At 39.7% G+C, this 24,711-nt stretch overlaps 2 protein-coding genes across 3 annotated transcripts in view; one reads left to right on the forward strand and one right to left on the reverse strand.

Moving 5' to 3' along the window:
- The first annotated feature begins 936 nt into the window (after positions 1-936).
- LOC116043086 (voltage-dependent calcium channel gamma-1 subunit) lies at positions 937-12,451 on the forward strand. Its single transcript, XM_031289597.2, has 4 exons — positions 937-1,550; positions 7,998-8,072; positions 10,996-11,142; positions 11,332-12,451. The coding sequence occupies exons 1-4, from the start codon at positions 1,313-1,315 to the stop codon at positions 11,562-11,564; spliced, it is 693 nt and encodes a 230-aa protein (XP_031145457.1). The 5' UTR covers positions 937-1,312; the 3' UTR covers positions 11,565-12,451.
- A 3,162-nt stretch (positions 12,452-15,613) lies between these two features.
- helz (helicase with zinc finger) overlaps positions 15,614-24,711 on the reverse strand; it is a 71,532-nt gene continuing 62,434 nt past the window's right edge. For both annotated transcript variants that reach the window (XM_036000767.1, XM_031289596.2), the window contains exons 27-33: positions 24,378-24,576; positions 24,182-24,264; positions 23,561-24,068; positions 22,847-23,102; positions 21,850-22,552; positions 20,053-20,344; positions 15,614-19,876 (exon numbers count right to left, since the gene is read on the reverse strand). In XM_036000767.1, coding sequence (XP_035856660.1) covers positions 19,506-19,876; positions 20,053-20,344; positions 21,850-22,552; positions 22,847-23,102; positions 23,561-24,068; positions 24,182-24,264; positions 24,378-24,576 — 2,412 coding nt within the window. In that variant the 3' untranslated portion in view covers positions 15,614-19,505. The remainder of the gene's footprint in view (positions 19,877-20,052; positions 20,345-21,849; positions 22,553-22,846; positions 23,103-23,560; positions 24,069-24,181; positions 24,265-24,377; positions 24,577-24,711) is intronic.

The following is a 24,711-nucleotide window of genomic DNA, read 5'->3' on the forward strand; positions in this document are numbered from 1 at the left end:
GTCTGCTGTAAAAAAAAAAAAAAAAACTTCTGACGTTATTGTCAGTTCTATAAAATACAGCAGAATGGAGGAGGGTCAAGCATTTTCTGGGCAAGTTGCTGAAGCAGAAGTATACAAGGGGAGGGCATTGGAGCTTACAGAAGAGTTATAAATATGAATGTCTCTCTAATTTTTTTTAATAGCATAGGTTCCTGGGCAATATATAAAGTATCCTCACATTATATATGACTTGTGTTATCATTACCAATTCTTCCGAGCAGTGAAATAACAGTAAAACAGCAGTGCACTCAACACTGTACCTGTCTGTTCATGCTATAGATATAGCCTCATTTGCAGGAAACTTGATGCACTTTACATGACAAAACAAATATGGAAACCAATGTTTTTTTTTAGATTGGTATTGTACTATAGGACCTTTAGGGTGACTTCTTAACTCATAATCCCTCGTACAATGACATTAACAGGAAAAACTGCAAAAAAAGATTATCAACAGAAGGACATCAGTTAAGAGATGCATGTCATTACTTTACCTTCACCTTTTACAACCACTTCTGACTGTGGAGATGGCACACTGAGCATCTCGATAAAGAAACAGTTCTTTGTAAACACATCCACATTATCCTTATAAATAGTTTACAGAGACAAATCCACACTGAGGCTGTGTTGTAGTGAGGCCGAGAGTGAAAACACACTGTAGATGGATGGAAACTAGATGTAGGGAAAACTATTCTCACAATGCTGAAGAATCCATTTTGAAAGTTGCACATATAGAAACTGTTTATGTGAGTCCACTTATTATGGCACGTTACACATCTCCACCCACTGACACTGTAACCGGATAAGCAGACAGCCTGGCAACTTGACTCACCAGTCACATTTATAGCATCTCCCCAGCAAAATACCTACCAACACATGCAGCATTCCCCACACCCATTGCCCACCAGACAGTTGGTTTGGTCATCAACTTTCTTGATCTACCTCAACAGCTGTAAGTCTAAACTTGCATCCCCTCAGTTGTACAGCAACTCATAGCGAGTAGGGAAAAGGGGACTTTAAACTTGGACAGAGCAGTGTGGCCCCTTTCCCTTCGAACCAGAGGCACAGATTTGCGACAGGGAGAGAGAAGACACTTAGGCAGGGAGAGAAAAGGAGAAAAGACTTTGTGGGAAGCTTGCTGCAGTCACTGAGAAAAGAAGACCCTGGGACAGAGACCCTGTGTGTTCACATTGCAGAACATCCAATTTTATCGATATATTTTTTTTCATATCAGGGGAAGAATATTCACTGAACAGAAATCTCACTACCTGGAAACATGCACAGGCGCACAAAGATAAAGATTGCCATCTTCGTGTTGCTGGTGGGTATGGCTTGCATGTTCACAGCGGTGGTAACGGACTACTGGGCAGTGCTAAGCCCAAGGGTGGACAAAGTCAATGAGACTTGCGAGGCGGCCCACTTCGGCCTGTGGAGGCTGTGCAAGAAGTATATTTACATCAGCTCAGAAAACTTTGATCAGGGGCATGTCTGTGGACCCATCAGCCTGCCTGGAGGTAAGAGAAAATTTAAGCAAAACTGTTCTCTAACTGGCAGATAAAATGACATTAGGCTACTACTGAATATTGTTTGTCTGTGACTGTGAGGTGCCTCTATGCAATCCGGCTCACAGCTCTGAGGTAGGAAGCTTCTAAGAATAGAGGTCCTGATGCAGGATATGACATTTTAAAAATCCTTAAACTTCCTCGTGAAACAGAAGAAAGACCCTATTCTGAGTGATATGCATTTAACCTTCCATAATGTAATAAACTTTTTTTGACACTGAAAATGGTTGTCATAGTTGATTTTTCGTCTGAAACATAGGAAATAATTCAAATTTTTCCATTGTCAGTCATCAGTGGTGTTGAAATGCCTCGGTCTAACACATTAGTTTGTGAGTGTAGGCCATGTTTAGATATCTTGTGTTGGTTTGCAAGTCTGCCACTGATCATCATTCAGTTGGGTGATGCTCCCCACTGCCCCTCCTTTGAATAAGCCAGAGGGTAAAGGGTGAAAACAACATCCAGCCAGATTAGGCCCCGTGACAAGGCCTTGATAGGAAGCTATCAGTTAACTGTTAGGACTTTACCAGACCACCGTAGATATTTGACATCAACCAAAGATGGCCAAGCATGAGAAATGGAGTCCCAAGAGGCTGCAGGCTTAACCTAACTCCAAACACCACAACAGCTGATTTTACTGGTTTACTGATTGGTGTCTCCTAGAGTTATTTATTGGTAAAAACCAGCCAGCATATACAATTGATGTTCCATACACTGTACCGGACATAATACAGACACTCTATGGAACATCCTAAGGAAATTCACTTTAAATAAGTTCACAATCAGTGATGGAAAGTAACTTAAATCATACTTAAATACAATTTTGAGGTACTTTAATCCAGTATTTCCATTGGTAACACTTTATTTTATAGGTTCCATAGTTCCCTAACAATTTCTGAGTAAAAAAACTGAAATGTTGTGGCAGGGTTAGCTCAGTTGGTAGAGCAGGCACACACCTATAGAGGTTTACTCCTTGATGCAGTGGCTGTGAGTTCGACTCTGACTTGCGGCCCTTTGCTGCATGTCATTCCCCCTCTCTCTCCCCTTTCATGTCTTCATCTGTCCTGTGGAAATAAAGGCCTAAAATGCCCCAAAAAATAATCTTTAAAAAAAAACTGAAATGTCAGTAATTTCATTATTAATTACAAAGCGACAACATTTCATTCCAATTCATTATTAGAGTAAACGTTCAGCTGAAAAGAAACATGTAAAATGTGTTTTTCTGTGTAGCTGTAAATTACAGGCAGCATAAAATTAAACAAATATGAAGAATTATATACACATATATTGATTTAAGTTTAAGATTTGGTTTAAGTGAATCAGAGTCAGTTTCTCCAGTCATTAAGACTTCAGTCCTAACTCTTCTAAATCAGTGTCTAAATACTGTCTCTATTTTCTTTATAATTAGTCCCAAATCACATGCTGCTGACAGTTATAGTACTTTGGAATGCAATCATTTTATGGAGTACGTTGTGGTATTAATACTTGTATTTAGATAAATGATCTCCCTCTCCCACCACATTTCTTAATGATGCTGACATAATGTGATCAGATAATAGGTCCTATGTAGCACAACAAGAACTTACCTTGCTACAAATGTCTCAAAATAAACTTTATATGATAACAGATGCTCTTACAGCTGCTTGAATAAAACACAGACTGTGATTGAATATAATGGATGTAAACAGTGTTGAGCAGTTGCTGTCTAGCAGTCACTCATGTCTCAATGGCTTGTATGAGTCACTCGTCTGTAGAACCGCACTGGCAATTTGTCTGTTACCTGAGAAACCATTATACAGCTGTTGATTGTTATCTGACCCTGCATGTCGCTTTATGTAAATTAGCCTTCTCAACTTCCCACCAAATTTGTACAACTCACAAAGCAGAGAGGAACCGGTGGTGGATGTTAGACTTTTGGGAATCCCGAAAACTGTCTGCACTGCAGGGCCATTCCAGGAGCAGATGAAATGTCTGAGGGTGGTTCACTGGTGCAGACATGGCAGGCATGTGCTGAATATACTAAATCAGCTCAGCCCACCCAGGCATGCGCGAAATTCATCAGATTGTAAAGCTAAGTGACAAATGTTTCTAGAGTTTTTATCTGCACTTACACTTACATACAGACTGACAGTGATGATCTATAGCTATTTGGGAAGTGAGTTTGTAATATATTAATATTTATATTAGGCTATATTAAATGCAAAGAGCCAGAACTTATTCACTTGCCACTCTTCCTAACAAAAGGCAAGTGGCTTTCATGTCTTCAACAATACATATGATTTGTGATGGCGTCTTGGTAGCCTTTATTCAAGTAAGTAAATCCATCAGTCTCCAAGGGTTTCTCCCAGCCCAATTGCTGTATTTAGACAGGAATATTATTGTTTATCATAGCCACACGTCTTCAGAGAGGTGTCAACCTATGATCCAAAGCTGGTCTTAAACAGTATGAGGAGGTGCCTCTCGCTGTGAGACACTCATCTGGAAAATATGGGATTAGATGTTGTTTAATCTACCGCTGACAAAGAGCAGATGGTGAAACGATCTCAGAAAAACTTTCATGCGTATTACGCAGACTTACATTACATGTCCTTTCAGCTCAAAGAAAGAAAGTTTACCTGAGGGCTATTTTAATTTTGGTTCTATACTCTGTGTTGTCCTGCTTTCTTTTCATATTGGAATCTATTTTATACTTTCTGAGCTGCTGTGAGCCTTAAATAAGCAACATTAGCTATGTTACAATGCTCCTCTTAGCCACAGCATACAAAAACAGGTGATTACTTTAATGTATTCACCATGGTTACAGGAACAGAAAGGGTGTGATTTATTTAATAATATTGTGCAAACTGCTCAGCAAGCAGTCGTTGTGGATCTAAATATATGCCACGTAAATACTCAGCTGTTCTTGGGTGGTAGCAGCGAGGGTCAAGTGTTAACACCAAGTGTAGTGGTCCTCTGAGTGACGGGGCCGTCTGGAAGAGTCAGGCATAGCTCTGAGGCCTACTGTCCCACCAAACTGTTCCCACGAGACTGTCCTGCAGCTTCACGTCTCCGTGCAGCCCACACAGTCACTCAAATTACTTTACACTCCCTGGTGATGGTCCACATAGTCCAACAAAAGTGGTGGTACCACTTTTGCCTTTATAGGGACTCAGAATACCTTCCAACCCAGGGACAGACATCTTATGGGGATGGGGAATGGCTGGTGATGTCTTTAACACTTGTGTGTGTCCACATGCTTCTGTGGGTTTATAGCTGAATCAAAGCTCAAAATATCTTACATAGAGTGTGCTCAAACTTACAGAGACCGACAGGTATCAGAAGTAAAATGTAGAGTTAATGTAAACATAATTTCTTTGAATTAATACATTGTGCGCATGATTTATCAAAAATGTTTTAAACCTGCCAAGTTTTGTAGCAAAATACACAACTTTTAGTGGCATGTACAACATATTTGGAGTTGTCTTCACTTGTGTTAGCTGATAGACCTAAGAATGAGGAAGGTTACGACACCCAAAGAGAGCAGACAAAACAAAAACCTAGTCTCAGAGTTCTGGGCCAATCTTAGTTCCCACCATAGACAAAATAATTAGACAGTGCCCACCAAAGCTATAAAAAGTGTGATCTGTGATGTGTAGAAATGCTGCTAACCCGATGTCCTCTCCTGATCTTTGGAACGACGATGGATGGCTTTATTATGAACAAGAGAGGCTTTAGAGAGCTTGTCAGCAGAGCCTAGCAGGGCGAGGACCAGCAACAAGTGGTGCAGCAGTGCGTGTGAGTGTGTTTGCCTGTGGCAGCACGCTTCTACAAATGAATACAGATTAGTATGTGGCCACCAGCTTGTCTCTCAATTTTTTTCATTGAAGCTTGCACTCTAAAAATGGCACAAAAAAGGGTAACTAGGCACACAACACACATCCAGTCACATGTGGGAATAAAGCTGCTTGTTACAGATAATGATCCCAATGCATCCACTCCAAGGCTTAATACAGGATGAGTGGCTCCACTTAAACATAGGCCTACATAACAAACCACACACGTATTTAGTGAATGTAGAGCCACTTGGCCTGCTTTTTAATATTGGATTTAAAAATAAATCTTTTCTTAGCCCCAGATGAGACCATGTTTCCTCCCATTGAAAGAGTTGTCTGGTGTTACAGAGAAGTGGTAAAGTAGAGTTTAGCGGATTTGCATTTTCTTACAAACATGAATATTCACAGTTTTGGCAAATGAGTGAAGTTCAAAGATATTTTTCAGCATACCCTTTGAATACAAGGTTTGTCTTAGAAGCACAACTAGTTAACTCTATCACACCCTCATATGTGCCTTTTACAGTGAAAACAGTGAAGCTTGTTGCTTAGTAACAACCTCTGTTTTTTTTATGGCCAGTTCCTGTCCTCATTCATAAAAACAGCTTCTTTAGTGTTGGCCCAGAGCATTACAAGCTTATAATGTCAAAGGAGGTTTTTTTGTAAACATTGCAATGTTGACTTGGCTTGGAAAAATATGATTCATAGATATTGTTTGCGCCTATTATATCATTTTATATTACTCTGTGCTATTTCCTGGTAGAGCCATCTGACATCCCTTTTAGCTTATTTACAAGGTTTCAAGGGTACACTGGAAAATGATCTACCATTTGAGTATGGCTCATCAAGCTCTCGCAGTTATACGATACCAGGCAGTACTGCATATTTTCACATGAAAGCATTTCACTGATGTCCCATGGTAAGACTGTATGTAAAAGGGGATTAGGAACATGCATGTGAGTGGAGACCTCATAGCATAACCAAGATTATCGATGTGCACTTGACATTGATTGAGATTAAGTGACAGAATGATCAAGTGTTAAATCTAAAAACTTCTGCACTCTCTTTGCACATATGATCATCCAAAGCCATCTGTTTTTTTTTTTTATTGCCATGACAGTCTTCTGCTTTCATGTAGTGATGTCTCAAATGTTAAGTGTGAGCCACCCTGTGTGCACTTGATCAACTATTTGTAACGATGTATACATGTTTAAACCCTTGAAGTAGTATGTGGTATGATATAAGTCAAATGTTATCAAGATCTGACTGGAAACCAAACCTGTTTTGTCTTTTATACACGTGGCATAGCATCACGTGATCATCACCTGTGAGGATCACTCAAAGCGGCCTGGCTTTGTACAAATCTCCAAGGTTCAACACCTTGTCTGCTCGAAAATTCTCATATTGTGATGTTGGTTGTAACCATTTTTACTTTGACAGTCAAACCACACAAAGCAAAACTGGATCTGCATGTCATCACGCAACCACTTTAGTGATAATAATATCCATGGGTATGTCAATCTGTGAGATGCTTTTGGAAAAACAATGAGAAAGATCTTAGACAGTATGAAGTGTTCAAAGTATCATATCCATATGATACATATGGTGCAAAAGTATTTGGGGCAAAGCTTGATAACTGGAATTTATCCGTCTATCTATGTTTATTAATGACTGTATAGTAAGTGTAGTGGTTCAGCAAAGGAAGAATACATGGCCCTAAACGACATGAGTTTACAACAAAAGCAAACAAAAGCTGTTCATGACATGCAAACTTTGATAATGATTTGGTTTATTTGCCAGCAGCTCAAATTTGGTTGAACTTAGCAACTTGATTTAAATTAAAGACAGATTTTGGTCAACACAGTAAGTGAATCAAAGAATGAGCACACAGCAGAAATCTTTCACACAACAGACTGGTCATCAGAGTTGAAAGCTCTACTATTATTGTACTATTGTAGTCATTTCTCCACTACATGACCCTTTTTTAAGGTCCCCTCGCTTTTTATGAATAAAGCATGTATTTGCATATGAGGACATTTAATTAATGTGATGAAATGTCACGACAAAGCCATTGAATCAAATCCACTGAATTTTTAATTATGGAAAATTAATATAATTTCAGACCAAATGACTGTGTGAATGTGAAAAGCTCATGGTGACGAACCCACAGAGAATTATCTATTAATTAAAGAGTGTCATAGCATTTTTTTTCAGCTCATTGTTTTTGTTTTACAGCCAACAGAAACATTACTGTTTTGATTCAGTCTCACTGTTTTCAACAACAACATTAACAGCAGTGAGTAGCTGTTTTCAGCAAAAAAGCTCTAAAAACCTAAATCTACCTGTCCAACACCAAACTGCATACAGACACAGTTAGTGACTAGCTAGTCAATGGAGTGAAGCATTTAGCAGCTGAAGAGCCAGATATTTCCCTCGAGAGTTGGTGGAGACCAAAACAGAGCTAAAATAGAGTGAATAATATAGGCACTTTACATGGTGATGTCAATGTTGTGTTGTGTTTGTCCAAGTGGCCAACATTTTGATTGATGTAGGTGTAACTTTGAACTAAATCATATGTTCTTTCTTTTCACAGAGGAAAACTGCACTTACTTCAGACACTTCACTCCAGGACTGGATACTGAGATATTTGAACATAAAACACAAAAAGGTAGGTTTCTGTTAGTGGTTCCCCAAAGGTTGTTACTTTCATTCCATCCTGTCTAAATATGAAAAAATGAGAGATTCCTTTGTGAACTCATTTTTTTTGTTGAAATATGTTCCTTAGCACAACCCAGTCTGTGGGAAGTTGAACAAAAAGCTGGCAGCATCACATATTCTCAACTGATCTTACCTTCTGCTGCTGCTGCTGCTGCTGCTGCTGCTGCTGTTGCTCTCTGTGGATTCAGATTTTCATTCATGTTTCACTTCTGATCATCGGTCTCACAGCAGGTGCAATGGAACAGCTGTCAATGACAAAACTCTTCATAGGACATGAAGGAGTCCTGGGTGAAAGGCAATTTGATTTTCCTTTACCTTTTCCCAACTCTTTGTCCAGCTGGCTAAATGTGCTTACTCAGGTCATTACTGGCAAAGCTTTATGTCCCACACCTTCTCTTTCTGCAAAAAAGAGCCCATATATGCAATGCACTGGCACTGCATTGCATGTGGTATATCTATACTTTAATAGTGTGCCTCAGACTTTTTTGTCAGAAATTATATTGGCAGATGTTGATGCAGGAGGATACTAATGTTTTTTTGAAAATGTAACAGCTTTTTGTTGAAGTTTGTTTACGTAATGATGGTCGCTGGCTGGGGTCAAATTTAACTCACTAAGTCACAGAATTCACAGTGTGTACTAACACAAGGGAGACAGTGTTTCGCACATGGTGCCTCAAGAACAGTGCAAGACATTAACTGTACATACAGCACAGTCAATATTTCAGAACTGCGTGTGTGTGTGTGTGTGTGTGTGTGTGTGTCTGTTCTAGTCCCCATTCCCTCCATCTTCCATTCCTTCCATCCTCTCTCCAGTGACCCTGTTACAGCTGTGACCGTCCTGAGCTCCCAGCCAGCGCATGTTGTATGACAGCCCTCCCATTTAATGTGCGTTAGGGGGCTGAGCACATGTGGAGCACTGTCACACTCAATTATTAGGGTGTAAATGTGAATAGTCTTGTACACCCCCCCACACCATAAACTCAGAGATGCTAATGCAAGAATACATAGGTACTCCTCCCCCATCCTCACACACACACACACACACACACACACACACACATGCAACATCCCAGCGCTGATGGCCAGCCCTTGAGAGACACACTGCAAGTTTGCAGGAATGATTGCAGCACTGACCTAAGTTCCCTGTCGTGTTACTCACTCTTGACTGAGCCATTTGGCTATACCATAATGGTGTATAAGGTTGAATGAGCATAGTAGATGTATGTCACCACAGGCCATCCATTCATACAAGGCTCTTACATGTGTCTGCCATAGGGAGTTCACAAGTAGAAAATAAATGAACTGTAATGAAAATGTGACCGTGAGAATAGTCAAGGATGCTGTAGGAATGGATCTGGGCGTTTGGAGGTACTTTATATCTTTTGTAAACAAAAGTAAAACTATGCAAATATCTACATAAACTGTATTATGTGGGCTTGACTGAAAATGAAAACTGAAAAAGTACAGTGCCCATGTTCATGGTAATTAAGGGACATATCACCCACTGCAACAGTGTGTGTGGTTTTAAACAACAATGGAGTTCTAATGCACAGAGGAATAAAATATATCAGGCTTTGGCTGCGCAGGCAAGACTTGTTAGTATAATCAATTTATTGTTTGTTTTGATCTTTTTATGGGATTTGTTGACTATAACAAAAAATATAGAACATCACCAGGCTTATTATAAAAGCAATAATCTTTATATTCAAATTACAAATATACTATATAAATGTAATTTGTTTACTGATACAGGGCATCTGTGTAACAGGAACAGCAGCTGGCTTGTTTTTCCGATCAGATAGTCAGATAGGATATGAGGCCTTTGATCTGCCGCCCGTTCGCCTGTCAACCATGCCCAGGGGAGAGGCACTCCTTTGGGGGGAGAGAGCCTTCATCTTCTGCTAGCAGGGGAGGTTGTGCCGCACCCTGAACACTCTGTGTTCACTGAGATACTGCACATCTGTGGAGCTCATTGGCTAGCTCAGTCTAAAACACCAAAGTTTCTCAACACCAAGAGCAAAGTAGACGTAGAAAGATACCAGTGTTTCAGTCATTCTTTCTGGGTGTACTCCATTGGACCGCCGAAGGTCCAATGGAGAGAACATAACTCTTTTGAGTAATGTTTTCTACAAACTACAGTGCTAAGCTGTTTAGGAAATAACTGAGCATTTAAAAAATAGTAAACTACATTTGAACCCTTTTTTCAAGATGTATGTCTTCAACAGAAACCAAACAGCTTGGGGTGCACCAGACAAGGTAGAAAAGTCTCAGAAGACAAACTAATGCATTCTTGTCTGGTCTTCGTAATGGGATTTGTTGACAATAAGAAAAACATAGAATAAGGCCATCCTAATCTTCTAAGCCTAAACTGATACTAGTGACTTTCTCTCAAAAATATACACCATTAGAAAATTGTTTTACAAAACCAGCTAATCTCTAAAGGATCCAGGATAACATACTGGATCAAATTATAAAACAAATTGAAAAAAATGTGTGGGAATTTTGGCTTCAAACAATTAAACAACAAATTAGTAGTCGTCACCAAGTACCCAAGAGTATGCGGCTTTTCAATCATTCATACTGCTCGTTAAAGCAGTGTCCTACTATTGTTTGTAGAAAATGTGATGTGTCTCATGTGCTGCCCAATCACTACATGACATCTTTGTATTTATGAATCAAAGAAATACATGATTCAGCCCCTAGGCTTTGGCCTAATTAAAGCATTCCTAAAAGGATTGGTTTGTGGTTATCTGATAAATAATTAATTTTTTTATTTCACTCCAATATATACAATATACATGTGAACAATGTGAAATTACGTGTCAATTTGTTGTCATTGGATGGTACAGGACTCTTGGTCTCTTTCTTTCCAGAGTACAACATCTCAGCTGCAGCCATTTCCATCTTCAGTCTAGCCTTCATCATCCTGGGGTCTCTGTGTTTGATGGGATCTTGTACCGGTAAAGGCAAAGGAAGAGACTACCTCCTCAAACCTGCTGGCATGTTTTTTGCATTTGCAGGTGAGTTCAGTTAACCAACACAGTTTCAATTTCCCTGCAGTGTTTACAGTTTGGAATGCAAAATCCTGACTTTGCCTTCATGATTATGCATCCTGTTAGAGCATGGAAATCTGCACATTACCACAGGTGTTACTACAGTACAAGCTGTACTACCAAACTCATGTTTACACATCTCTCTCTCCTACTCAGGTCTCTGTGCCTTCATCTCACTGGAGGTGATGCGTCAATCAGTCAAACGCATGATCGACAGCGAGGATACAATCTGGATTGAACACTACTACGCCTGGTCCTTCGCTTGTGCCTGCGCCGGCTTTGTCCTCCTCTTTCTCACTGGCATCACACTCCTGATCCTGTCCATGCCCCAGATGCCCAGGAATCCATGGGAGACTTGCATGGACGCCGAGCCAGAGCAAGTCGAGTGATCGCTAGACAGACAGATGAATACAGGATATGAGAAGAGTGACTGTGTCTTTTGTTTTGAGTACAGATGTTAGATGTAATTTCAAGAACAAGAGCTGGCCATAAAAGGATAACGTCATGATGACAGAAACTGGTTTGGGGGTTGATGGACTGTAGCGATGATGGGAGATTTACCTCCCTGCAATTATACAACTTGAATATGGGGCTTCTGTCGGAGTTTTGAATGTTTGCGTTATCCTGGATGCCTACTCAGAGTGTAAATATAGCAGCCCTCTTCTACACCTCCATAGGTATGTTGGAGAGCATAGCTCAAATCTGACCTGAGGCCTAAAAACCACCACAGCCTACTTCTCAGAAACTTGGTCCAAATACCATTTGCAATTATTTGTTAGCACTTTTAGTGTGCTTCCATTTTTCTCTACAGCTCTAATCATTTACTGCCGGCGTATTTAAAAAGAAATGCAAAAAATGATTAATCACATGCCACTGTTATGTGACATGGTCTAGTTTGGTCTCCCAAATGTCATCATTATGCACAACTTAGTTAAAAAGACATTAAGATTTAAGATAAATTTACATTTTGAGAATATAGTGCATACAGTTATGGCCTGACATCTACAGTAGATGACTTTATGTGATTTTATGTACTGCATTATGTATGATATCTTGTACATATCTAATTTTCATCTGTTGATTTTTGTATGGCATCGCTCAAGGAATCACCTACTTACTTAATTGATATTTCTTATCAATTAAGTAAGAGAAGTCCAGACATATGTATTCAAATGTTAAGTTTTATATTTCTAAGATGTATTAAGAGCCTTTAAAGATGAAGAATCTCCCAGTAAAATAAGAACGTCATAAATAAATGATTTTGAGCAAAGCAGTAGCACAGAGCGGGTTTGTGTGTGTGTGTGTGTGTGTGTGTGTGTGTGTGTGTGTGTGTGTGTGTGTGTGTGTGTGGCACGCTGAATGCTAAACACCCACACAGTCTGCAGCAATGATCATGTTGGAAAAGGTTCAGCTCTAGCAGGTGCACATACAAGGCCTTTTACTTTTCGTTTACAGCTTCCAAACCAAACTGATACAATAATAGTCTCTGTTCGTTTTTATGCGTCATCATGACCCATTGAAATGTGGCAAATTGGTATTTGCATCAGAGGATGTTACAGCATTTCCCTGTTTGGAAGCAATGTACAGAGATCACAAAAAATCCCAACCTTTGACTCCACGTGCAGACAGTGTCAGCTTAGTTGTCGTTATCTCAAGTGAAAATAATAACACACTGTTTTGTTTTGTTTTCAGATTGGACATTAGCCAGCCGAACCATGCAGACAAAAAACTGTCTACAGTATGAATGACAGCGCTGGTCGGTCAGTTATAGCCTTAAAAAACAAAGAGAGAAAATGTGGGCTGGTGCTGCAAGTTCAAGTTGCTGCTTTGTTCCAGTTGAGTTTGAGAAGCCTTCACACCATATGCTCTACTATACCATACCATACTATACCATACTATACTATACCATAGCATAGCATAGCATAGCATAGCATAGCATAGCATAGCATACTATACTATACTATACCATACCATAGCATACCATACCATACTATACCATACCATACTATACCATACTATACTATACTATACCATACCATAGCATACCATACTATACCATACCATACTATACCATACTATACTATACCATACCATATCATACTATACCATACCATACCATACCATACTATACTATACTATACCATACCATAGCATTCTATACCATACCATACCATACTATACTATACCATACCATACCATACCATACTATACTATACTATACCATACCATAGCATTCTATACCATACCATACCATACTATACTATTCTATACCATACTATACCATACTACACTATACTATACTATACCATACCATACCATACCATACTATACTATACCATACTATACCATACTATACTATACTATACTATACTATACTATACTATACCATACCATACTATACTATACTGTACTATACTATATAGTATAGTATAGTATAGTATAGTATACACCTTTTCCAAGGTAGAGCACAACATAAACTGCAACACCACAACAAAGAAAGTATGAAAAAGAACAAGAAGGGTGTAGAGTTATTCAGGTGGGATAGAACAAGGCTAATTTGCATAATATCAAAATTGTACAATACAAGATTATCGGTAGTTGTAGTTTACCTACTTACTAATTGCTGTGGAATTTAATGCTAAGCATGACTTTTTTTTGACAGGTCCCTGTATGATCTTGAAGTTGTGTTGTACTGTATCTGTGGGAATTCTGAGACAAACTGAAAGTCTCTCATCCAGACATTAGTTTTAACTTTGCTCGGCATCACCTGCTGTATGAAACAGCTGCTGTCCCGGGCATATAGAGGTGAGCAGTTTAGAATAATGTATTGTAACTTTTTTTTGCAAAACCTGTAGCTGTTGTAAGCTTGTTTAGGGCAAACATTGATTTAGTTTATTTCTAATTATTTTTATTTTGACTGTCACTTTTCTGATATGTTTGACTAAAAAACAAGTGAAAGAAAAAAAAAAATCAAACCGGAATACTAATAGTAGTGACAATTGCTGAAATAGATTTCTATATTCTTAATTATGTTTTTGACTTTTTCATTTAATATGGCATCCAAATTAAACAAGTTTTTAGTTAAGTGTGTGTGTGTGTGTGTGTGTGTGTGTGTGTGTGTGTGTGTGTGTGTGTGTGTGTGTGTGTGTGTGTGTTTATGTGCTATATCTTTGTAACCACAATTAAATCTTGATAAGCTTTGGTAAACTTACATTTGAGATGACTTTGTGTTTTGTTTGTTTCCTTTGCTTTCATGTACCAAAGAAAAAGGCATACGGATAGGTGGATGTTGGCCGGTGTTGGCTCTGTCACTCCATCACTGGTGCAACACATTTTCTTTTGTTGGTTTCTTTTAGTTGCACTTATCTTTATTTTACACCATACAACACAACACTTTCATACATCCACTCACTAACACTACTGACATACTGATTTACCATTCCACACATTTAATTATTTTTTTGTTGCAAATTCTGTAAATAAATATGTTCTTCCTTGTACAACTGTGGTATTTCCCTTCTTTTGTCAAGAGCCGGGTTGTGACAAAGGAGAAGCTGCTGCTGACAGTGTGACCATTTTTTAGGTAGATGGTGGAAAGCTTTTGGGGTTGAATCAAGCGTGGCTATCCACGGAGGATCCCTATAACTGTTTCTACACTGCATTTGTCAGTGCCTTAGTGTAAGTATTTGGTTTAATTTAGGTATGTTTTCTGAGGCCACAAAGTCTGGTCTTTCTAACTGCAAGTGCTGAGGAGCCCAGAGCCTTCCGGACTTTCAACTGGGGGGTCCAGGACCCTTAGGGGGTCCTTAGAGTTACTGCAGGGGGGCCCCATGTTAATGTTTAATCATTTTTAAAAAAGTTCAAAAGTTTATATGTCTGAAAATATACATAAACATGAATCCTACATATTATTAGCAAAGATAAATCGGCCTTTGTGATTTGTTTTTTTAAACTTACACAACATTGATGAAGTAAAGCTTAAGGATTCACTGTCCTACATGTATGTTTAACATTAAAACATGTAAATATATGAATGTCAATAATGATTTTAATATATTATATGCACCACAAAAAAAAGGTATCTGTAAAGGATTTAGGCCACCCTATACGTTATTGTAGGTCCAGTTTAATATGCAACCCAATTTAATAACATATGTAGTGGGGGGTCCCTGCTCTGTCTCTATTTCAGCTAAGGGGTCCTTGGCCTAAAAAACATTGAAGACCCCTGCTCTAGGTAACTAGTTACCACTTAAACTACACCGAAACCCCTGATAATTCCTGTACACAGTGACATGCTGATATATTTAATGTAGGCACAAAGGCTTCTCTATGGTACTGCTGTGTAATGCAGAGGATGATACAAAAAGACAGAACTCGAGCATTTTCAATAAAAACACTTTAATAGAGAAACAAATAAAAAAGAAAAAAAACTTTGAAACACAGTCTAAAACCTTTATTATAACCACCACCAATTGAAATGAAGAAGAGTAAAACAGATCTATTCATTATTTTGTACCCACGAGGGAGGAACCAATGGGACTGGGAGGCTGGGAGAACAGGTGTGCCATTGATTCACTGCAGCGAGGGAAGAACAGAGGAGAGCAAACAGATAACAGGAAGAGATGTGGCGTTTATAGAAGGCTGAACACAGTGCTCTCTACTGGCTGGGCAAAAGGTTGCTCCCTTTCCATGTGCCACACACACAAGCTGGTTTTGGTCTGGTTCTGGTCTTAAAAGGCAACACAGATTATTTAAAAAAAAAAAAAAAATCATATGATGATTCATGGTGCAATATTGGGTGGTGAAAACATTTCAAATCCAACTTCATTACAAGACTTAAGACCCTTAGTTTCATAGCAAAGATCCTGTCAAACTCATTTTAGAAAAGAAAAAAAAAATTGAAAATGAAGCCTTAAAAACCAGCAATGATGAAAGGTTGTAAATAAAATCCCTTTAAAATGTCTTTGGCTCAATCTCTTCTGCTTCAAAAATAAATAAAAGTGAAGAAGCGGTGAAATATTAGTATTGCACAACTTCAGAGATTAGCCAACAACTGCTTGGGGGAAAAAATTATTCCCCAAACAAACACGTCCAAAGCTTCGTAACTACGACACACACCAGGGAGCAACCTCAGCTTTAGCCCTGCTAAGTAACTGCAGACAAAAAAAGAACTTACATGACCATTACATATTTGATTGACATGTTAGTAAAATATCATAATAGTTTTGTTGATAATGTCACAAGTTATTGTACACATCAAATAATATACCAAAATTTGACTCTGTAGATTGAACAAAAGCTTTTTTTCTTCTTTTTTTTTTTTTTTTTAAATCCACAAATCAACAAACTCATAAAAACAGGGATAAAAACCAGCCAAGTCATCTCAACATGCACGAAAAGAAAACAGTCTTCACTGTAGAAAAAAGAAAGAATCCATGTTGATTGTTGTATAGCAGTGAGAAAACAGAACAGGACAAATCCAGCAACATATACTTAAAAATATGTATTGTACAGTGAAATAAGTCGTCTTATAACAGCTGCAACAGAAATTCTCCTCTTTGTCAAATCAGCCAGACACCTTCTTAAAAAAAGAAAAGAAAAAAAGAATCTAAAAGGTTACAACAAGATGTCGCAACTGGGTTGTTGTAGTTGTCCATTTCTATAATTATTATTTTGTGAATTTGCATAATTAAAAAGGGCATACCTCTTCTTTGAACAGCTTCTACAAAATTGAGGCGATCCCAAAGTTTGTGTTTGTAAATACCTAGAAAATGCATATTTACAAGTATGTGTTCTCCGCCAAGTCAAAAAATCTGGACCTTTGAATTACAATGTCAAAACTTAAAAACGTACAAATAAAACCGTGAAGCTCTCCGCTGACTGTTAAAAACACATCTAAGTTATAAGCCGTGGGGTACTAGCTTTTTGAGGAAGTGACATTTTAAGAGATTTAACAGTGACTAACTGCCATATAAAAGCCATGAAACAGCAGGATACTTTTATTACAATTTTATCAATTTTCAAATGGGGCAGTGGTGTTTCAACAATTAAAATGAATTACATATAACAGGACCAAGCACTGGATGACTGTTTCCAGTATTGCTTTCATCATAAAAAGGAACAACCTTGGCAGATAATAGTATCGGCATCTTTTTTTTTTATATTTCACCTGCAGGGGGGCTTCAGATCACCGGGGCTTCAGTATGTTAGCAGTGAAATTCATGTGCATGTAAGCTGTGTGGCCTCCGTGTGTGTCAACGAATAACAAGCAACTCACTGACTGGAATTCAAACATGAATGTTCCTGTGTTATGTTCATTATGTGTTTTAGGTTGTGAGAGAAGAAAGTAATGTGGATGTCACAAATGTAAAGCACAGTCCCAGAGCTTTTTCAATTAAATTAAAGGGAATGAGATTAATCTACCGCTTTAATATTGATATATCCATAAAATCAGACTGAAAATGTGTATAATGTAGTTCTCCGAATGACCAGGAACAACGTACACGACATTAACGACTCATTCTTATTATGCAGTCTAACAAAAAAAAGACACACATTAACAGGCATACGTCTTTGAACAGCTTACTGTATAGTAACTGCATTACTCTTTTGGTTAAATCTCAAGCTCAAGAGCGTTGAAAGAGATATGGGGGGGAGAGACTCTTTGCTTTGAATGCCCTGAAATTAGAAAAACAAAAAATAAGGATGCTTTAGACTTTGAATTTTACGGTCAATGATTTTGGTTGAAATGGGAGCAAATACTAGCTTATGGGTGAGATACGTGATTGTTTATTGTAAGGTTCATAATACTCAGAGATTAAACGATTATTTTACAGAGAAAATGGCAAATGGTCTTCTTACACTATGACAAGGCATCTAGAAACTATGACTGAAAAACGTCTGTGAGACCAACAGTATGTTAAAAGCATAGACAGCATCAACAATCTGAATAATACAGTATGCTGTTGACCAAGATCCAGGCCATTTCCAATCAAATAAAAGGTCACAACAGTGTGTTACTGATTTGTATTTTCTAATTTCAGGGTAAATGCTATGAATCTAGTTTCAATATACTTTAGATTTAACCAAAAATGCTAACATTTAGCTTGTTCAAAAACGTCTGACTGGCAGTGTTGATCACATCCTCAGTGTCAACTTACCTATCATGACACACCAGTCTGACCTCACCACTCTTCACTTTCACAAACCTTAATACTGCAACCTTTTCCAAAAAAAAACCCCCTCAATGTCAATTAGTGACAAAAAATAAAAACATTTCATATCCCCAGCAGTTATTGAAACAATTTCCGTGGTGAAGATTATTGTTGACACAAACAAAAGAAATAATAAAATGACTGAGCATCGGCCACAAGCGAAGCAGTTTGGGATTATCTTATCATAGAAAGCGATGTCTGATGTTCTCTGATCCTTAAAACAAACAAAGGGGGAATGACATGGTTGTTGCTATTTTGACATTTTCACACTGCATCTATGGTTGCTGATGAGACAATGATAAAAAGTGAAATACGCAATTAATATTTGTAGTTATTTTTCAGTAAATAATCCCATGTATTACTAAATCACTGAAGATAATTCCCAGCTATTCCCAGGGTGTCTACGAATTAAGGATCAGAAGCCAACAAACGGAAAATAATTCATAATGCAAATGCTAGCATGATACAGGAATTTAAGGACATGTCTGTGGCATACAATTCAGTCTTTTATTTTCTTTATATTTACAGATTAGAGGAAAATGTATCTACTTCTATACACTGTTCCATGTAGTTTCTGTGTCAGTTGACCACTTAGCTTTTGTTTACCACAATTACAGTAGTATGAAAACCAAGACGTAACGTCCACTCAAAACTGAGGAATAGAAAATGATAAAAACTTCAACATACTTATTTAGTAACCAACAAAACCAACTTCAATAAGGAAAAATATGCAGGTAGCTAAGTGGTCAACCAAATCTCGCCTTTTTTATTTTTTTGTTTTTTTATAACTTTTTTTTTTTTTTTAGCATTACGTACATATACAAGTGTAGATAATATAAGTATATATTCATATATACATAATGAGTATGTATATATACCAGTAATGCATTCATTATATATACTTATTTTCTTCACAGATATGTGAAACAGGAGAAAAGATGACTGTTACAAATAAAAAGTTAAAATGAAACAAAATGCAGAAAACAAACCTACTAATAGAAACAATTTGTAAATGCACTTTGCACTATATATTTTTTTTTTGTGTTTTTAAAAACAGTTTTGCCTTTTTTTGTTTAGTTTTATATTTCATCACTTATTATGTGGGAGGGGTGACACTCATTTAAAGTAGGAATAATACCCATTGCTACCATTTGAACTTCCTATACTCAGCTCTTGTAGGAGGGAGAGAGGGTCGCTGTTCTTTTTGACCTGTTCAGGGCGAACAGCTCGGGGTTTGGGTGGAGCGCGGAGGGCACTGGCATAGGACATGGTGGGTGGTTTGCTTAAATTGGGAGCCCCCTGGCTGGCCTCTGTGGGAGCCTGCGGCGGTGGCGGCGGCGGAGGCGGCTGCTGCTGCTTGTTATTGGGCATGAGAGGAGGAAACTGTCCAAGGTGCTGAAGGGAGTTGAGGGCGTGTGGGTGCGTCTGCTGTGCTGCTGTGGCCTCGGCTTTCACCTGCTCCTCCGTCTGACGAAGGGCCTTAGAAGCTGCAGGACCCAGAAAGAAGACATGATTAAAAGATAGAAAAAGGTACCCCAAAAAGATTGTTGAGATAAATTAGATTTAGATGGAACATGAATATAAATATAGTTCTCAAAAGTAACTAAACAACTCTGTGTAAAAGAACATAATCCTTAACAACAGCATATTTGGAGATACTTACCCAGAAGGTCCCGGTGCTGAGCAAGTGTGCCGGCTCCGTTACATGGAATGTTCTGGAACGGGCCGGGACCCCCACCATTACTGGGCCAGAGGTCATGTGAGGGGTAACCATACGGGGCATGTGGGTGCTGATGATGCTGTATGTGCGGGTGAGGGTGGTCCTGGGGGTCTGATGTACAGGGCTGGGACTGCTGGGAAAGGGCATTGTGGGCGTTGGCTGGAGACGATTCATCTTGGTAGGTAGACGAGATGCGGCGCTGATAGAGAGGCCGGCCTGGACCTCTGGGTTCATACTGCACAGACAAAAAAGATGGATAAAATAGAGAAAAGGGTGAAAACGATATACTAAGTCACACAGAACCGTTGGGACCTTGCAGTTGTACATAAACAACGAGCACAACAGCATCATCTTTTCACAGCGGCAGTGATGGAGGCATAAATAAAAGCAAAAACACAACTCCTGCGCAAGTATTTGTCAAATAACATTCTACTTTCTGCACCATTGCTGTGCATAGAGCTAGGGTTGGGTACCGTTTGGATTTTTACGATTCCGATGCCAAACCGGTACTTTTAAAACAATTCCGATTCCTAACTGATTCCTAAACCGATACTTGAAAAACTGAAAAATGACATCAAAGAAAGGCTCTTTTATGGAGTTTTTCTTAAATTGAAAATTATTTAAATTTAACAATATATTAACGTTTGAAAGTACTTAAATATATAATAAGTAAACCTAAGTCACCAAATAATAACAATAATACTAATGTATACTTTATTAATCCCGCAAGGGGAAATTACAATACCTAACACATAACTACAATAATTTAACAAATAACAGTTACACTATTAACAAGTAAGAACTAAATAAATGTTGTTGAGTTGGTATGCCAACCAGCTTCAAACTTTAGCAGTTCTTTTGCAGAAAAATGACCATATTTGCCTTCTCTGGTGAGATACTACACCTCTCCTGACTTATGGCATATCCTGCACAGGAGAAAACTCTCAGGTGGTGTCCAAGAGGCCTGTACACACAGGTATGAGTTTGAAAGGGCAGACAATACCACCAGGCTACAGGGTCTTGGCCTGAACGATAGACTAGCAGAGCGTAATATGTTTACTAGCGATCACGTGCAGTGAATGGTTAATATGCCTTTACGTCCGTTTTGGTGAGCCCAGAGGGAAAATATGCTATTTAAAAAGTAGCCTACATTTACGATAGCTAGCTAACGGTAGACTACAGAGAAAGTGTGATATTTTTATGTCTGTTTCGGAGCGTGTACAAAAAGCTGTCTATCAGCTGTGATTGTAGAGTGCACGTCGGGGGAATAGCGCGGACACGCGCTTCACACCGCGAGTCGCAAGCGGGCACGTACGCCACTCGGCGTAAAAGGGAGAAAGAAAAAACAGTCTGCCGCTGTCCGGAGCGACAGAGGGAAAATATTTCAGTCAGAACCGATATTTGCGTTCTAATCCGGTCCAAATACTACCATTTGCGTAGGAGCCGGTTCCATAGTGGAACCGGGTTTCGGTACCTAACCCTACATAGAGCACCTCATTGTTTTGCAAACTACAGGCATACAGAGGTTTGTTCTTTCAAGCACAAATCCAATGTAAAAAGATGTTTGATTAATACAAATACAGTTACTACAGCATCTATCTGAAGTAGTTTTAGCCTGTACTGAAGCCTGTGTCCCATTAACTCCTTAAGTTTAGATATTTTATTTTAGTATACAGCAAATGTTTAGATACTTTGACAGGGATCCAAATAATAAACATCCAAATAAATGAATAAATTTACCTCATCTACATTGTGAAGGGCTGTGGCTGCTGATGTTCTGGGGGACAGTGGGTGGTAGGACTCCTGGTCTGGACCTTGACTCTGTTGGTGTTGTTGCTGCTGCTGTTGCTGCTGCTGCTGATGTTGTTGTTGTTGTTGTTGTTGTTGTTGTTGTTGTTGTTGTTGTTGCTGCTGCTGCTGCTGCTGCTGGTGCTGATGGTGAAGTTGCATCAGGTGGACTTGCTCCTGTCTGTTAGGGTGAGCCATGATGGGCAGTCCATAAGGAAGGCCGTGGCCCTGGTTCCCTAATAGGTGGTTCTGCTGTGGTTGGCTCACTGACGGAGCTCCACCATGAGGCCACTGGGCCTCCTGCAAAAGGTATTTGACCTGGGAGGGAGGGGGGCTGGCAGAGTGGGCTGGTGGCTGATGTGGGTAGCTACCAGTATTATACAGGGGGTTCCCCAGGTGCTGTTGCTGTAGAGCTGGGTTGTTCAGAAGGGTGTCGTTAAGGAGATCGCGGCCTGCGTCGTGGGAGTAAGGTCCTGATGGGAAAGGGCCTGCATGATTGGAGGTGGCGGCTAAGGAGGATGAAGGGTCACCTGAGGCACGGGGCTGGGACTGGCGGTACTGGAGGAGACGAGATTGAGGTGGGGGCTGCATCTCAGCAGCATCCCTGCGTTCAGACTGTTCCTGTGGGGGCATCTCTCTCAAGAGGCCCGGGTACCTGGAAGTTTAAAATGTATTTCTTTAAATCTGAACTCTGTATTATGTTTGTAAGCAGGAGCAAGGAAAAGAAAACTATTTAGGAACGACAATTACAACTCAACTTAACAGTAGCCATGGCAACCAACAAAAAGAAACATACAGCAATGGTTACGGTGTAAGTCAAATTTCAAGTAGTTATCTTGTTTTAGCTAGCTCTGCTGTTACACTCGATTTTAAATCTTACATAATATGTTCATTGGAAAAAACGGCAATATTTCTTTAGTATCAAGTTTAAACTGGTGCTTAGTCTTGCCTGGTGAAAGGTGGCCCAGTTGAGGCAGAAGTGACAGCTTCATCCTCCATATTGGCACTAAGGCCCCAACTAGCTGCCCTGAGCAGCTGATGGGGGAAGCGAGCTATGCCGGGCTGAGCAAGGTGGGCGAGCTGTTGTGGCAGAGGGAAGGCAACGCTGCCCTGGAGAAAAGGGCCTGCAGCCTCCCCCCACTGGCCCAGTCTGGCTGCCTGCTGCTGCTGGCTCAGGGCCTCTAGAGCCAATGGACCCTGAAGGTCTGAAAGGGGAACCACATGATTAGTTTTAGAGTCACTGGTGATGTCCTCATGACTCGGTGGGCTATGGTACTGTACGCTGTTAAGTTTAGGATCTCTTTAAACTGATATACTATGAATGATTATCTAGTAAATGTTTCAATACAGGAAAGGAACCATAGAACTAGATATAATTGCATAATGTTTCTACATATGAAACAGCTCACCCGGAGACTGAAGGCAGGACACATTCAGAAACTGTATCTCACTCTAAACAGCATGGATGGATTTTTTTCAAAGTTTGTATGTATGTGGAAGCACCAGAGACACAAAAGAACACCCCAAATCCCAGAAAAACTGTTTGTTTTTTTATAATATGGGCACTTTAACATTTTAATATTTTAAAGAGCTGGTATTACAACCAACATCTTCTGCATTTGCTGAAATTTCAGCTGTTTATTAAAAAAGATCCTCCACTCACCCACACTATCTCCCAGGCTTCCATCCTGTCCGTCCTCCCCAAAGCTGTTGACCCTGTTATGCTGTGACAGGCCTGGGTGGTGGCCCCCTGAATGGCCCATTGGAGTTCTAATAGAGCTACTCATCTCCTCCACCACTCCAGGCTCCGGACCATCCATAGTGGGAGACTGGACAGCCCTGTGGGGGGGTATGGGACCACTAAAGAAGGAAGCGTTGTGGCTACCACCAGTGTATGCAGGGCTGAGCTGTTGCTGTTGACTCTGTGGGGCCATCCCTGGGTGTTGAGGCTGGCTGACCCGATAAGGAAGCCTGGAGACTGGATACTGTGGGGGGAAGGTTCTTCCACTGGCAGGATGTGGAGGAAAAGCTTGGTTGGGTGGTGCCAGGTGGTAGTTGAGAGGTCTTTGGGCAGCTGAGGGATCTTTTCGATGGAGCAGCGCATTAGGAAATCCAACTAGCCCATCTGCCTGCGAGTCTAGACTTCGACTTTGGCCTGTGTCTAATTCTCCCTGGACAAAAAAAAAATCAATCCAAAACTTCATGAGCAAACACTTTTGGCTCTACATAAAATGAACAAGTTGCTTCTGGTTAAAAAAAATGAAACATAATGACAACATCTTGCCTGTTTTTCCTTCATGTCTGCGGTTTTCCTCTCTGGTGTCTGAAGACGGCTCTGTTCTGCCTTTCGGCATCCCTCTAATTTACCTAAGAAGAAGTCAAAACCCAAAACAAACTTATTACCATATGCTTGGCTATTTTATACAGTAACTTATGATTGTGGGTGGTTGCTTGATGTGGTAAATTAAATCAATGCACACCATTTCTGATGGGATCTGCCTGTAGCTCCTTGTCAGGGCTGGGCTGGCCCATTCCAAGAGGGGGGGCCACTCCACTGTAAGGAATGGGTGAGCCTCGATTCTGGGCCTGCAACAGATTGAAGTTGTAGGCCACAGCTGCTGGGTGGCTCATGATACGAGGGTCCACAGCAAAGCGATTCTGGTAACCTGGCCAAGGCAACTAAGGAAATAAAAACACAGATTGACAGATTATTGTTTAAGACACCATGAAAGAGGATAGGGAGGAAAACAAGCACTGTGGATTATGGACAGCACAACCGCCAATAATGGTAATTACAAACTAATGTATAAAGCC

The sequence above is a fragment of the Sander lucioperca genome, chromosome 4 (genome assembly GCF_008315115.2).
Source record: "Sander lucioperca isolate FBNREF2018 chromosome 4, SLUC_FBN_1.2, whole genome shotgun sequence".
NCBI lineage: Eukaryota > Metazoa > Chordata > Actinopteri > Perciformes > Percidae > Sander > Sander lucioperca.

What these genes read in the sequence shown, in the direction of transcription:
- LOC116043086 (XM_031289597.2), top strand. Translation starts at nt 1,313, where the DNA reads ATGCACAGGCGCACAAAGATAAAGATTGCCATCTTCGTGTTGCTGGTG. An exon ending in ACCCATCAGCCTGCCTGGAG is followed by an intron (nt 1,551 to 7,997) that starts GTAAGAGAAAAT and finishes TTCTTTTCACAG; the next exon opens with AGGAAAACTGCACTTACTTC. An exon ending in CATGTTTTTTGCATTTGCAG is followed by an intron (nt 11,143 to 11,331) that starts GTGAGTTCAGTT and finishes TCTCCTACTCAG; the next exon opens with GTCTCTGTGCCTTCATCTCA.